The sequence below is a fragment of the Alligator sinensis genome, unplaced genomic scaffold, assembly GCF_000455745.1.
Source record: "Alligator sinensis unplaced genomic scaffold, ASM45574v1 scaffold667_1, whole genome shotgun sequence".
In the NCBI taxonomy this organism is placed as follows: domain Eukaryota; kingdom Metazoa; phylum Chordata; order Crocodylia; family Alligatoridae; genus Alligator; species Alligator sinensis.
The window spans coordinates 102,836-119,424 of record NW_005842636.1 but is presented as its reverse complement, the minus strand read 5'-3'; the positions used below and the strand labels follow the sequence as shown (position 1 = coordinate 119,424).

Sequence of the window (16,589 nt, the reverse complement as noted above, 5' to 3'; positions counted from 1 at the left end):
CTATTTTCTCTATTTTCTGCTTGAGTCATTGTGTAATCTGTTTATTCAAGGATGGAGAGGCTTGGCCTCCTACTCCAGACTTGTTCCCATTGAAATCAGTTATAAATTTCCCATTGATTAGAGTAGTGCAGGGTGTGACTCATAAGAGGGTGAACCAGTGTTGGACAGATTACTGAGCCTGGTTTGAGAAATCATCATTTTCATGCCAGTGGTCTTTCCCTTTGATGAAAATAGGTTATTACTTCTAGGTGAGCAATATGGTTTTATGAGAGAACATCTAATACCATTTTTTTTTGTCATCAGTGTTTATTCCCAACTTTCTTAGTGTGCCAACTGGCAATATCCACCTTATTCTAATTTTGTATAGTGTGCTATTATTGCATATGTAGGTCTCACTTGTTTAATTATCTCCATCTTGTAAATAAAGTGTTGGCTTCCTTACCAGTCACTAGTGGCTTTCTTGTGCTGAGTTAGAAAGGTATACCATTGATTTTTTTTTTTAGTGTGTTATTTACTGTTCCTTTGTTTCTGAATATATTTATACTACATTGTTGTAAACTTTTTTAAAATGCAGTCATCATAAGGAAAATAGTTACTGAAAAAAATATTGCCAATGATTTAAAAAGGTCGAACTTCTGGCCAAAGCAAGACCTTTAGCACCCAAAAGGGGGAAAGCATTTGAATTAGAAAGTAGGGGTCCGTATTCGATTCAGATTCGGCCTGAATTGGGGACAGTGATTCAATTCATTGATTTGGATCACTGTCCCTGATTTGATTCAGCCGAATCCGAATCTGAAGATTCGATGCTGATTCGGAGAACCAGTGATTCAGCCATAGACACAGCTTTAAATGTTTTTTCTACAGACCTCAAGGTACCAGGTGCAGCTCATGAATGCTGCAATGCTGGGGTGGATGGAGCGTCCCACAGTAGCGTGGGGGGGGCCCCACATGCTCCCTGGCGGATCTGGAAGTGGACTGGAAGTGCTTCTGGTCCACTTCCAGGTCTGCTGCCAAGCATGCCAGGGAGCCCCCTGCGCTCCGGTGGGATGCGCCATCCGCCCCAGCATCACAGCATTGATGAGCTGCCTGGTACCTTGATGTATGTAGAAAAAACATTTAAAGCTGTCTCTATGTCCGAATTTTTCCGAAACTGTCCAAATTGATTCAGAGGGTTCCGATTCGATTCAGAGAGATTAGAGGGTCTCCTGATTTGATTTAGATTTGGAGATTTGGCCACTGAATCGGGCCGAATCGAATCGGGGACCGAAGCTTTGCACAGCCCTACTATAAAGAGGAATATCTGTGAAACCCACTTACACATGAACATTTGGAAAGTATTTCCTCAAGGTTGTACAAGTAGCAATGGGAACAAACTTCAAGAGTTTCCAGCTGTGAAGGTTCTAAAATTATTTTGTAATTAATATTTGATTGCTTCAAGTCCAGTTAAAAAGCTCTAAAAAGTGTCCTTTAGCTTTATGGGTGCCATTGTGGCAAGATCAAGCATTAAAAGACTATTAGGAAATAGATTTTTGATTTGCATGTAGATTGCATGCTGAAAACCTTTAAGAAGCCCTACAGTCCATTCAGAGGTAAAAATGAGAGAAATTTGAAGTAGTTAAGAGTAACCACACTTGCCACCAAGATAAATACCTTAAAGAGTGTTTAAATAGATTAAATTGGGAGAGAAGTGATGCTTTCTAATGACATTAGAAAATGAAGTATGGATGGAGCACGCAATGTAGATAGTTATTTATTAAACTGTCACATTTGGAGCACATTACATAGGGAGCTGGCTGTCTATACCTGTCTGGTAACTTCCAGGTGAAGTTTTAAGATGCTGATTTGGCTTATGTGGAGCTCATGAGTACCCATATCCATTGAGTTATTGCAGGGGTAAAAGAAAAAAATATAACAAGCAAAGTGGGAGTGTGTGTGAGGACAGTAGAGAAGGAACAGCCTTCTCCTTTCTTTCTGCTGCTGTTATATCTTCCCTACCTCATCCAGGTCTTTTTACCCACATGATGCACAGCTTTTCAGACCTCCTCAGATGATATACTTGAAGACCCCCTTTGAATTAGTCACCCTGAGGCAGTGCAAGTTGTTTTCAATCCTATAAATTTCAGCCTTTTATCCAATCTACTTCTGAACACTTTGGTGGTGGGGCCTCTGCGGCTGGCATGGGGGGAAAAAAGCCCCTCATCTTATAATCGTATACAAGGAAATCTCACTAAATACATTGTCATTAAACTGCTGCCAAAAGTAGCACGTACTCAGAGCAGTGGAAAACAACTATGAAGTTGATTACATGCAGCCTACATTGAGCATGACTGTAAAGCATGTGGCCCACATTGAGCAAACATGCTGATTTTAATTTCATGTCTCAGGTCAAATCAGCCACGTCAGTTCCAAATTCTATTGACTGAGCAGAGCTCAATTGTTCAAGTCTGTGTGGATCTACCACCGGCAAGTATCCTCCCTCCCAGACTTTCAACTTGGGGCTTCAGATGCTCCCAAATCAATGGCAGACATCCTACATGTAAGCCCCAACCCATAGGTCTTGGAGTTCAGATGCCCCCTAGTCTCACTAACCAAAAGGCTATAGGAACAAGGTAGAAGGAGAGCCCAAGACCAATTCCCCATTGCCATAATTGTGTTGCCATGGGCAAACATGCAAAAATATTTAGTTCTATATATATTATACTTATTACACTTATACACTACTTTCAAGCTTTGAGCTGCCAAGTGAACCAGAAGGGCCACTTGGCAGAGTGTTGGAGGTGGACAATTTTTATATATATATATATATATATATAAAAATTGTCCAAATCCAACACTCTGCCAAGTGGCCCTTCTGGTTCACTTGGCAGTTCAAAGCACACCAAAAACCTGTTACACAGTTTGCACCATGCAACTGCATGCCCACACACCGATCTCTATACCTATACCCCCACCCACTACCTTCCTCAGAGGGTCTACTGAAAAAGTCTATGCCAGACCCCTCTCCACCAGATGAGGTCTGACATTTCTTTACCATCGTCCTCTTCTGTCTTCCTGTAGTACCAGGTGATGGGAACCTAGGATAGGTTAGTGTAGCCCATCTGAATAAGACATTAACTGTAGTCCCCCTCACCACTGACTCTTGAAAGTAGTGTATAAGAAGTATACGTTCACTGGAAGTATAAGTGTATACTTCTTATACACGTTGCATATGTTATAACTTCCTCTTCACTCCCACAGCTGAGATCAGCCTTTCTTTCCCATTTCCAATGATTCCTGTTTCTTCAGCAGCCTTAAGTGTCATGAAACGGGGCCCCAAACAGTTCACCCAGAATCCCTCTGTCACTCCCTCTCTCAGCATGGCACATATGATTACTGTGGCTCTGCCCACTATGAGGTGAAGCCGGACTAGGTTGCGTTGCACCTCATCTGCAAAAAAGTTTTTGGAGCATCCCAGGACTTGTGATAAGAACACCCAGGTCCACTCATGAGTGGGGGAGCTAATTAGTAGGGCTGTGCAAAGCTTTGGTGCTGATTCAATTTGGAGGAGATTTGGCCTGATTCAGCAGCCAAATCTCTGAATCTGAATCAAATCGGGAGACCAATAAAAAGGTCTGAATCAATTCAAAGCTCTCCAAATTGATTTAGGCAGTCCCCTTTTGCCGCCACAGGGAGCTGGACCCAGACTTCATGCCAGTAAGTAGGAGGTGCGGGGGCTGGAGGAGTGGGGAGGGGACACCTGCCAGGCCCCATTCCCTGCCTGCTCCACCAGCCCCCCTGAGCGCACCCCCTGACCCCTGCCCGCTCTCCCAGCCCCATCAATGGCTGCCCCAGCATCCTGGGGCTTTAAAAAAAGGAAGATAAAAGCCTCACGCTCACCAGCTGCTGCAGTGACTATCAGGGCTTCTGGGGTCTTGTGGCAGAGCCCCCCATGCAACACGGGAGTAGTGGGAGGCAGCTAGTGAGTGCAAGGCTTTTTTAAAACCTGGGACGCTGGGGCTGAGCAGGGCAGCCATTGACGGGGCTGGGAGAGCAGGTGGGAGATGGAGCCTGTTTGATTCAGAGATTCGTCTGATTCAGCAGTAGCCAAATCTCTGAATCAGATTCAGCCGAATTGATTTGGGACCGATTCAAATCACCAAATCAAATCACTGCCCTCCGAATCGGCCAAATCCGAAGCAAATACTAGCTGCTTTGCACAGGCCTGCTAATTAGCATGTGACTCCGTTGTGGGGAGTATCTGCAGTACACCTACATGCTGAGTTCTGGGGAGCAACATGGCTTGAAATGCTGTTGCCTCTGGGGCGGGGCCAGCCCACTGAATTATGTGGTAAATCATGAGCCTTTGGCTTTGGACTAATATCAAGCATAGTTTGTACTATATATAAGTACGTGCCAAAGTACATTCATGGAGTACCTGTGTTAGAACTTGCAGCATTTTGAAAAAACATAAAATGCATCCATCCTGGATGAGCTGTCTATGGGTACTAAATGTAAATTATTACATCCATGTTTAATTTCAAAGTTATTGTTTTCAAATTTGCTCCTCACTTTCATGTGCTTAGGAAGAGCAGGGTCTGTGACAGTAAGGAGATGGGGAAGGAGCTGCTGCAGGAAAAAGCTGGGGGGGGGAGGCAGAGATCAAAGGGCCTATCTGACCTTCCCCTCCCCTCCCCCGATGTATTTTCCCTGCTGTGGCAGTGGGAGGACAACAAATTCAAGGCAAATTTCTAATAATTAGATTCAATACTTATAACCAATGCATATGTTTTCCATATACAGAATCTAATTATTGGAGGGGTTGTCTTATAATCAGGTTCATCTTCTATTTGAGTAAATGCAGTATTCTGTTATTGTCACAGTAAAGTAGCAGGGTGTTTGTGGAGGCCTTAGATGTATAGGGTTCAGTCGGATCTTCATTAGGTAGGACTTTTGGTAAGTGTCCTCTGGTCCTCTTATGTGAAGTAATGTTATGTACTCTTAGCCTGCTTCTTCAACCTATTACTTTGACAGATGTGTATGCATGGACACAGTTCTCAATTCCAGCATCTCTTCATGCAAATCAACTCTGTTGTCCCAGTATTAGCGGAAAGCAAGCACAGCCAAAGCCATATTGTGCTAGGTCTGAGTGAATGCTTAAGTGTGTGGGCCTTATGCTGAAGAATTCACTCCGTTCTGCTTCAGCCTCCCCAGCATTGCAGTGAAACTCTACAGGGAGGTGATGGCAGAAGATGCATAGCTAAACCATCTGGAAAGCTTTGGAAACTTAAGGAATGAAATATGTTCTGTGTCTTATTAAAACAAAGGGCTGACACTGAGTTGTTTGGTGTAAAATTACACACACATTTAAAGACTTTCATAGACTTCTGAAAGGAAGCGGAATGTCTCCATTTAATTGCAATCTCCCAACAATTTTTGGTCAATACAACTGCTTCTTAAACATATCATCAATCTTAGGCTCAGGATTTTAATTACAATAAAGCATTTCACATGAAAACACTTTAAGCAACATAACATGCTTAGTATGTCTTTGACAAAAATATCCTCCAAATACCTGTACAGAATTAATGTTTGATACAACAAAGCTTCTGGAACAAGATCTAACTTTTAAAAAATAAATACACACGAATTTCTTTTCAGCTCTGACTAATGGTTAATTTTAGTAACGTGTTTGTCCCTTAAATTTTAGGGGTAAATAATGCTCAGGGGGCATCTGACTATAGGGCAGGGGTGGGCAATTATTTTGGGTGGAGGGTTGCTTACTGAGTTTCAGCAAGCAAATCGAGGGCCACATGACGGGCAGTCAGGGCAAGAGAAATATTAATTTTCTAAATTGTTTAGGGGCCCTGCGGGTTGGATAGAATGGCCTGGCGGGCTGCATCCACCCCACAGGCCACATTTTGCCCACCCCTGCTATAGGGCATGGGTATGTATGACCTTTATTTTTTGTAAGGAAGATTCTCTTTCATTTGTTTTGTGTGTCTGACAGAAGATCAGATTATAGTTGTAAGCTTCTATTTACTCATTTGAAGTAAAATGATAAAATGTTACATGACAATACCTGTTGTATATCAGTGATGTTTTAACTAAAACGATTATTAAGAAAATTAACCAGGATTTGAAAGTCTTAGGCCCTGATCCCAAAAAACACAAATGCAAGTGCTTATTTTTTACTCCTATGAGAAGTCCCATTGACTTTTACTGGACTACTCAAGTGAGTAATATTAAGTACGTGTGTAAAAGTGCACAGGAATTGGGCCTTAGCACTTAGATTGGAACAACTGTGTTCTACAGATAAACTTTCACAGCACATAAATAAAATCTGGCTTTTTAGTATGTACATACATAGGAAAAGAATATTTTAAACTAAAAAGTGTGCTCTCTTTTCTCCCCTAATAGCACAAATGTTCCCATTTTTAACTCAAAGTTTTTATTTTCTCCCATCTGGAAAAGTTGTTCTCTAACAGCCTGTGAATTTGTATATAAAACAAACCTAATGCAAAGTCTTTTCATTAGCAGGCAATATTGGGAGGAAAAGAAGTCTAGCAACTTTATATATACCTTGTATTAATAATAAACCTTCTCACAGAGAAGAATAGACTTTTAAATATTCTCGATCATGATATATACAGCAATAAAAATTCACATTTTCACACTTTAGTGAGACGCTTTAAAATCCTCAGCAAGGCAGTTGTCATAGTTTCTCTTCCCAGTTCCCAGTAATTGCCCCACCTTTAGTTCTAGTACCAGAACTGTAAACCCTTAAAGAGTTGAATGGAAGAGAAAATACATTTCCACCAGATTTGGATTAAAACAGCGATGGTTCTTTCTAGCTCTAGAGTCCCAGCAGCAATCCTGTGTCAGAGCAAGGCAAGACGAGGCAATTTATATTTCCAAACCCATTATGTTTTATAATACCACGGTCTGATTGCAACAACTGTTCCTATGTGTAATCCTCAGTAGTCTGGAAGAATTGTACCCATCACATGGCAAGAGAAAAATAGCCCTTCAGAGCATAGCTGAACCCCTCATGCCTTCAGTAGGTAGCATGCCTATGTATTGCACCAGTTTTTTCCAAAGTACCTGGAAGGATCTTTCTCCGTTTCCATTCATTACTATATACACTTCTCTGATAAGTTCAATGTTTCAGTGGGGAACGTGACCTGGAGAGAGCTGCCCTTGGATGCAGCGCTGGCCCCTGCACCAGACTTGACTAAAAAGACACTCTCGGAGTCCTGCCCCTGAGAAGAATCTGAGGTCTCTGAGCTACGTAATGTCCTCACTGATGTAGTGTCACACTGAGCCAGACTAGTGTTTGCCCCTGGCAGTAGCACACGTCCTGCAACATTGCTTTCATTTAGCTCTGGAGGATAGAGTAGCGTCTGTGAGGTGCTACTGATCTCTCTCAGCTCTCGGGAGATGAAGGAGGGCGAGTGGGTGGACACAGCAGAGGAAGCTCTGCGGCCATCTACGCAGTTGAAATTGCTCCCAGAGTGCTGCCTCCGAGCCCCTCCAATACGACAGAAGAGGCATTTGATCTTCTCTATGGCTTTGCTGAGCACCGTCTTGCGCAGGAGGATGTAGACCCAAGGATCCAGGATGGGGTTCACTGCGGCAATACGGATGGCCTGCAGGTCAGGATTTTGCTTGACATCCTTCACCAGCAGAGGCTGGTACAGCTGGTTCACAAAGATTCGTACCTACCAAGCAGGAGGGGGGAAAAAATAAGTCAGAGTTGATATTTCCAAGCAGAGCTTCGTAGCTACATGTTACAGCAAGAGCTGGCAAAGCCCAGCTTCTCATTATCAGCAACAAGTTTATTTTTGAAAAGGGGGGGAAAAAAGACAAAACAAGGAACAAACTCTGTAAATCACTTTGTCTTCTTGCACAGAAGAAGTTCTCCATTTCCCTCATGGTTTTACCTGGACTCCTAAAATAGTCTGATATTCATGAGCCTTTCTGTTTGATTCCTGCAGGGTTTTAAACTTCCAGTCCTGGGTGGTGGCTTTTCTTTCTCTCTAGTTTGTAGGAGTTAGACTTCAACATTTGTTCACCCAAATCTTTCACTGCCTGCCAGGGATGTGGAAGGAGCCTGAATCAATTGAGGAGACCTGTCCAACCTTTGCAGTTTTCCTCCAGCAAACCTAATAATTGTATGTTTAAAAAAAACTAAAGCAAGATGACAAGCTAACAAGCAAACTGGTCTCTAGAAACAAGCCCAGAGCTGTCTGTTCCTTAGTTTAGAAATAAATGTGTTGGCACCTTCTATTGTTGGAGTTTCAAGGTAACATGTTAATATTCTCATCATTGTGCTTGTTGAAGCTTGTTTAAAAGAAAAAGACCAGCTGCCTCTTAACTACGAGATTTTTTTTATATTGATTAGCCTGATGCCAGCACTGGACTAGGCTGCCTGCAACTTCTTCCCACCTGTGTCTGTTTATAGGGCATAAAAACTATTACTGATGTTTGTTTAAATAGTATTTCTAAATTAATTACAAGTGTATTGAGCATTTACTAACCTGGTTGGGATCTCATTTATCCAAGGTATTTAATTGTTCAGGGTCCTTTCTTTTACAACCAGAAAAAACACCATCACAGCTCCATCTACTTAGAGCCAAATTCTATAAACACTGCTGTCAAGTCCAATGACCATTGATGTCTCTCCATGGACTTTAATAAGCACAGCATCTGATAAAGGGTCTTTTACGTTACACAGTTCTAAACAGTATCTTTAATTTAGGATCAAGATTTGAAATGGCATAAAATGTATCCCAGGATTAAGAAAGTCACTGGACAGCCTTCCTCATGGAAAACACTACCTGCTTCTGTGAGGTAAGTTTAGACAAATCATTAACCTCTTCTTTATACAATATGCTAAATATCTAGTACCAAGAATTGTTAAAATCTCTTCTTTGCCTTGGCTCCTAAAGTCTTTTGTCTACTGAGGTTTTGCTCAACTGGTAAATGGCTTCAGACAAGTGGGCAGACTAAGGTTTAATCTAACTGAAGCTGAATAAGCAAACCTCTTAAGGCATTTTTACTGAGAGAGAGAGTTTGAGCCAGTCCAAGTCTGGTGAAAAATGTCACAATACTTTTTCAAAAAAATAAAAAAAAGAGAGAGATTTCTGCAATATGGTAATGGGGAATCTGAATCTATTCTTCCTGCATAAGCATTCAGGGCTTTAATCTACTCCCAGGTAACTTTAAACAGAGCATTTTTTTAAATGAGGCAGGTATCTCAGTTCAATGTTTTTGTCAGTGACAGTTGGGGAGTATGTAACTGGTTCCTTGCTGTCCCAGTCATGCTGCACAAGTCATTCTTCCATGCTCCCTCTGAGCAGTAATGCACCTTCCAGTAGAATAGTTTTTCATGTAATCTGTGTTGGAGAGCATGTCCTTTCACATGCTTAAGACTGGATAATTAATAGCTTAGTGGTATTAGTATCATCAAACTGACTAAAACTTGAAAGAATATCTTTATAAATGGTACTTCAGATCAATTTGCTAACATGACAACTTACAGTGGTTTCTACATTTACTACAGAAGTAGTGGAAAGTGTTTCGCTACAGCGCTAAAAGCACGTAGGGTTCAAACTGTAGTAAGTTTTTTACAATTACTCCATTAAGACAAACTGTACATTTGCTTACAGTGAAATCTGAATAACCTCAAGTCAATTTTTGGAGGCCCAAAAAAGTAGTCTCAACCTGTGGCTGCCCTCAGTGCAGTTGTAGCTGGTTGCTCAGGCAGAGGTATAGGTAGCTAGCCGTGATGCCACTTGCATCATTCCTTTGCGTGACCTTAGTGACAGAAACCGCCATGCTAAGGCACGCTAGTCCTATGGCTTGCTTGGATCAGCAAGGCCTCTCACTTTTCTGAGATTAGGACCTAAATTAATGTTTTTGTCATTTGAAGGGTCCCCTTATGTTGATGATTGGAACTTTCATCAAACCTGGCACCTTCAATCAGACATTTTATACATTTTAAAGTATTAAAATGCATTTCCTCTATAGTAATACTGCACTGAACTTGTATCAAACCATTAGAAGTAATCCCACTATATAACTTGTCTGTCAATTCTGGTGGAGACAAGGTTCTTTGGGTGAATCTGATATCTTTTATTAGACCAACTAAATAGTTGGAGAACAATTTTTAAGCAAGCTTTCAAATTCAAAAATCCTTCCTCAGGCTAAGGAAGTTTCAGCAGTTGATGCATGCTCTTCCTGGATGGACAGCCTACACCCCTGTAATTTTGGTGGAGAAAACTTTTACCACTAGATGGCAAAGTTGTCACACATGTACAGTCTGTTCTCCCCGTTTATAATTGGAGGCAACCTGGAGATCTGTTAGCCACTACAGGATTTGCTTTTATAGGCCAAGATACCAGGAAAAAAGATCTTAGCCAATTTAAAAGTCCTTAAACAATGCCAGGAGCAAACCATGCAGGCAGCAAAGAACTGTTACGTGTAACTCACGCACCTCCGCAAATGAACCTTAGCGCACTGATAAAGGAGGAGTGTCTGAGAAGTGGCAGTCCGGGCTCCAAAAAACAACAGGTTGAAAGGCCAGTGTTTTAAAATAAAAACTGAAATCTCACGAACAAACTTCAAATCACTAGAGTGAATTTAATCTGGGCCTTAGTTTTTAGTGTTTAAAGTTTTCCTCCTCCCAGGAGATTTTCTATACGCTAAAGGATTATCTTCCACTGGAAACGCATTCCAAATAGTCTATAAATGTTTAAATATCTTTCTGGACACATACCATTTAATCCTTTCTAAGGGACAGATATCTGCACTGACAGCTAGGAATCTACACGCTAGTTTATTGTAGGCAGAAGCAAAGGTTTATTTCCCAGTTAACCCACCCAACAGTATTAAGTTTAAACATGGCCATGACTATTTCAGATGGGCAAGAATAGTATTACTGATAAATTCAACTGGCTCTGTGATCACCTACAAACTTTTAGAATGTATTTGCCAACCCAGGCAGAAGAAATCCATCCATCTCCAATTTTTTAAAGGTTGACTTTTTTTTTTTTTAATATCCCTGTATTTTTGTATTGAAGGCTTAACAATGGAATTGGTTCAAAGGTAAAGTTTTATTATTGACTATCAGCCCCTGCAATACATGCACTTCACAAGCATGTGCCTTTGTTGGCCTGGGAGAGCTTATTGTAACGTGAGCGTGTATTACATGACTGATTAAAACCCATGACTAGATTTTAAGCATGGACAGTTGCACTGCACCCAACTACCTTACGTTGTATATTCCATTGAGAGTTGTATGGTAGGTATGTTTCAGCCTATTTAATGAAAGCTTTAGACTGGACACAGCTGTTAACACATACCCAGGAAGGCTACACTTTATATTCTCTCACAAAATAACTCAGTATCAAAAGTAATTTATGTGCCAAAGCCTACTTCATGCATCATTTATTAATCACAAGTTTGATTAAAAAGAAATCTGCATGGGGCCACCAGTTCAGTCAGTTCTTATGCAGCTGAAATAACATTTGTTTACAGCATCATTTATAGGACAATAGGGAAGTACTCAGGATGATTAAAGGAGTGATGAAGGAAAACCTGTCTTGCCTCTAAGTGAATGACCAGTCAATGGCAAATGGCTGAAAGTTTTGAGACTTTAAGTTTTCCACTCCAAAGTTCTCATTAAAGCAAGAAGCAAACTGGGACTAATCAAACTTGACAGAATGGGTTTGTACTTGTGCCTACAGTAGGAAGGGGGGACTGTAAGGTTGTAAGATCAAGCAAATGCATGATCATCACAGCTTCTGTTGGCTGCTTTTCCTTCTGACTAAATGTAAATATAAATGGCAATTTCTACCCATCTGAAATATTGAGTATCTTTATAATATAGTTATCACACAGAATAAACAAAGGAGTAGCCTTTTACATAGTTTTCACCTGTCCCCATAAAATCTTCCCCTTATTAAATATACATATGCTACATACAGGCAACTATTCTAGTGTAAGCAGGAAATAAATTCTTTAGCTGGATAAGCCAAATAGCTTTTCAGTTCCCTCTCCCCCAGGGACTAGGTGTTTGCCAGCGCAAGTCACGTTATTGCTCAAAAATCTCACCTGCCATCTTGCCTCTGATGGCAAATAGTCTCCAGTTCCTCAGAGAGAAAAAGCCCCAAACAGTCTAAATTTGCAGGGACAATTTTAATTAAAGTGTAAAACCCCTGAAGATGATCAAATGTCACATAAGAGTTTCTTTTCCTTATTTAGAATGCTAGGATAATTGTTAGACATCATAAAATGATGCTGCCAAATTTTTAAAAGGGCATTGGTATTTAATTACCTGGAGCAGTGAAACGTGGTGAAAACTATCAAATATCTGGGAGAGGGGGGAGGGGGGGAGGAGTATAGTTATCACAATGCTCTTGCAATCTCTAACATGCCTTTTTTCCAGACCTTTTCACAGATACTACTTTCAGGGTCCTTGCAGTCTTTCTTAAGGTATGGCATCCAGGGAAATGTTACATCTTACTTCCTAGCCTTTCTTTTTAAACCTCCTTGATCAGACTTTTTCGCACACTATCTACAATGACTTCCTTTCACCAGTAGTGTATAACGAAACACAAAGCGCTTTATTAATCTGTTGTTGAAATGCACAGTAAATAGCCTGGCAGTATCTTGAGGAAACACAAAGTTTCTGTGTAATAGCTGAACTATCCCACAAGTTCAGAGCACATCGGTTTAGATTATTTTCTCTAATGTGCATATCCTATACTGTTATTCAGATTTTACCCGCATTTGTGCTCTTCAATTTCTTTGAGTCCAATCTAGAGTTTAGTGTCATCTTAAATGTCCATTTATCGCTATAGTTGCCTGAATCATTATAAATATCTATCTCTGTACTGAGTTCTGGAGCACTCCATTATTAACTTGTATTATCTTTTTTTTAAAATGAAGATCAGACTTTGCTATGGTTATTTAACTTCTTTAAAATTAAAAAAAAACAACCTTTTGTAAGGCCAGATAAATAAAGTCTCCTGGCTCAACTCTGTCTAGTTTGTGAAAAAACTTACTATGAAAATGTTAAAAGGGATGCCTTCTTTCAGAAGCTCCATTACTTGTACTTTTAATAAATTAGAGTTTATTCAGCTGATGTCACTAGTAGGAAATAGTGTCATCAGAAAACTTCCTGGCCACAAAGCAGCTTCTGTGTATTCTTTGCACAAATGTCACTATGACTTTTTTATTATTTTTGGTGTCACTCCTATCAGGACAGACTAAATGCTATTTATTACAGAAATTTCCTTTTGTAGTGTGGACTCCCTCATTTAATCACCAGGATATCTTTTGGTTCGTGAAGTGCATAGGCAGGTTGATGAACTTCCAGCTTGTGTGTCCACTGACTGTTTTTAAGGGTAGACTGCATATACACTTCTCCGCCTCACTTCTTAATACTATTTTTTTTTTCGGAGCTCTCAGGGCTAGTCTACTGGAAGAAACCACCTTTGTACCATTAGAACTGTGTATACTCTAGCATTTGTACTAATATATCAGTAAATAAATAACTAATATCATGCAGTTTACATCGGTACAAAAACTGTGTTTAGACCAGGCTAATAGCCTGGTCCTCCTTGCCAAAAAGGGCATGTAGTTGTTACCTGAGGTTAAGTAACACTCAGGCAGAAGCATAGCAGTGAAGACAAAGCAGGGCAGCTTTATCCTGAGATAACAGAGGTGTGACCAGGCAAGGCAGTGTGTGATACTAACGTGCCTTGTCTACACTCCTGCCTTGGTACAGCTTATGCAAGTTCAAGCAAACAAACAAAAATAACTCCTCCCCTCCCACCAGAAACAAAAACCAAACAGAGCTTTGCTGCAACACTTCCTCAGACCCTTGATATTTTGCCCCCTCAACTTTTGCAATGACCAGCACTCTATATAGTAGGTTTCCCACTAAGCTATTTTGAATAAGTGTGCCTTTTATCCCAACAAAAAAAAACTTGTATCAATTGATAATAACCCAGTTGCCTGTCTAGTTGGACGTTCCCTTTTATTTTGGTTATTTCTTTTTTCTGTGAAAGATTCTCTGGCTCCTCATGTAAATAGAAGCTGTTCAGAAGTACTAAACTTCAGGCTTCCTAGTTCACTCTCGTTCTAGACCTGCATGCGCCACAGGTAATATTTCTGAAAAACCTGCCTGCATCTTTAAATATCAATCGTCCACTAAGTTAAGATTTCACTTGCAGAACACATTTTTCCTACCTTTACCTTTATCCCTTCCTGTAACATAGTCTTAATCTTTTGGAGAGTTGTTATTAAAATATCATACTAAGCCAATTAAGCACCATAAAACCAGTGCAGGAAGTCAGCTAACCATGACATTTCTAGTATTGATCATGTAATGCCTGTGTGTACCATGAAACATGAAGCCAAAAGCAAGTGGCTCCAGGGAAAGTCAAAATTGCAGGGATTCCAACGGTTGTACTTTAGCAAGTTTTATTTATGTTAGTAATGTAGCAAAACTGGCTTGACCCCTGCAATTACACTATTTATTATACTCTGGCATTTACCAGACTAGTTCTTATTCCTAGTTTGCAATTATATTTCACCCTCATTATGAATTCCCCTGTTGTAATGCATCTATCTTGATACAGGTCCATTCCAGGACAGATCCCTCCTGTAATAAACAGCATTACAATTATCTGTGTGGTAAGTGCAGTCCCTTTCTACCTGCTACTTCTTAGCTCCCAGAATCCTGTTTAGGGAGGGCGGCAAGTAAGCATAGCCAGTTGTTTGTTTAATGAATCTGAGCCAAAAGATGTAGTTTGCCAAGTTTTATTATGCTGCGGGTGGCAAGCACTGACTGAGCCCAGACCTGGTATTTTTGTCTTCCCCTGGAGTTAAGGTGGAGGAGAGGGGAAAAAAAGTGTAGTTTCCTAATTAAGAAGTTGGAGTTTCCTCCTATTTAAATCGGAGGCAATAATTGTAATAGCAGCTAGATTGAGCCCCAAGTGATCTGTATTAGGAAGTCATCAAGTGATTTATGATAAAGTTATCCAGTACCAGTATGCAATCTCTACACCACTCAGAGCTGGAGTCTACCACCTTTAAGAGTAGTATGCTACTGAAATCAGGGGTCCTCCCAGGCTGAAGTACGGCTCCAGGAAAGCAAAGGTAGTAGAATTTATCCCTAAGATGGTAAACTCTTCAGGACACGGAACCTGTTTTTGTACTTTGACATGAAGCACCCAGCATGTGCTCCGTGCGATATAAATAAAATATCTCTTTCTCTTTTACATAGTAGGAAACTCTGTGCCCTTGTGCAACACTACAAATAGTGTATAAATGTAGTAACTAATCTTGAAGTTCAGGCCTATATAAGTTAATTTTAAAAAGCAGATCTCAAGGTACCAGGATTTTGCTGGGAACATTTCAGTGAAGTACAGAAGATACCAGGTTTTCTGGTCATTGTGTCTTTTACAGCAAAACTTCTGAGCGCCCAGAGGCCAGTAGAAGCCCCCCTCCCCTCCCCTCCCCTTTGAACTAGTTTTAAATCAATGCAGTTTTAGATCCCTGTGTATTTGTGAATGTTTCTGAGTTACTTTATAGCTTTTGAAAACCCACAAAGTAGGAGCGTTGTCCTATAGCCAGCGAGGTGGATAGGTTTTGCTTTTTGCCTTGGAGGGGGTGGTGGAGTGAATGATGGAAGGAGGAAAAGGTTTTTACAGGGTACTCACCACCAAAGGAATGGAGCAGATGAGCACTACCAGAGAGGTTGCAATAAGCAAAATGACCATCTGGATCTCTGCTCCAGCCATGCGACGAAAACTCCTGTGCCGGCGAACGTCGGACAAGCGGCTGGCCGTGTTGTCTGTCCCCAGGGAGGTGCGGCGCATGAACTGGCGGTGCATACGAATCAGGGCCACGCACACCAGGATGTTGCAGACCACAGTGACCATGATGAGAAAAGAGCTAAAGCCAGCGTACATGTAGGAGAAGGCGGCGTGGGTGGCCACCTTGGTCCGCCAGTCTATGAAACACCAAGTGCAGGGGTACTGCAGGGTGGATTTGCCCAGCCCCATGCTGGGCAGGGCGCAGAACAGCACGTTGGAAACATAGATGGCGAAGAGCGTGAGCCCCGCCAGCTTCTTATCCACATAGTGGTTGTAGAAATAAGCATGGTTGATGGCCAGGTACCTCTCGATGGACATGGCGCAGATGATGCTGAGGCCCGACAGGCCGAAGAAGAGGAGGATGAAGGAGCTGTACTCGCACAGGGCCGCCCCCCCGGGCCACTGGTTCTGCAGGTAGGTGGCGATGGTGACGGGGCTGACGAGGCAGGTGCCCAGCAGGTCGGTGATGGTCAGCCCGCACACCAGCGTGTAGAAGGTGGTCTCCTTCTGCTCCTTGCGGGACTTGCGCAGCACCACGATGGCGATGAGGTTGCCCACCACGCCGAAGATGAACATGACGGTGGGGATGGTGGGCGGCTTGCCGCCCTCGGGGCTGCCGCCCGTGCCGTTGCCCGAGCAGTTGCCCGTCGCGAAGGACATGGCGATCCCCGGCGGGAAACCTGCGGGAAGCCCCGCGCTCCTCGCCCCGGCCACGGCCATGTG

At 41.8% G+C, this 16,589-nt stretch overlaps 1 protein-coding gene across 1 annotated transcript; it reads right to left on the bottom strand.

The window, feature by feature from the left end:
* Positions 1–5,364: 5,364 nt before the first annotated feature.
* PTGER4 (prostaglandin E receptor 4) lies at positions 5,365–16,586 on the bottom strand. Its single transcript, XM_006033458.2, has 2 exons — positions 15,711–16,586; positions 5,365–7,697 (listed from the first exon to the last, which is right to left on the bottom strand). Exons 1-2 carry the CDS (start codon positions 16,584–16,586, stop codon positions 7,113–7,115), a joined length of 1,461 nt encoding a protein of 486 aa, XP_006033520.2. The 3' UTR covers positions 5,365–7,112.
* Between the last annotated feature and the right edge of the window lie 3 nt (positions 16,587–16,589).

Excerpts from the sequence above, each read along its gene's own strand:
- PTGER4 (XM_006033458.2), bottom strand. The coding sequence starts at position 16,586 with ATGGCCGTGGCCGGGGCGAGGAGCGCGGGGCTTCCCGCAGGTTTCCCG. Across the intron at positions 7,698-15,710 it reads TCTGCTCCATTCCTTTGGTG|GTACGAATCTTTGTGAACCA; the intron begins GTGAGTACCCTG and ends CCTGCTTGGTAG.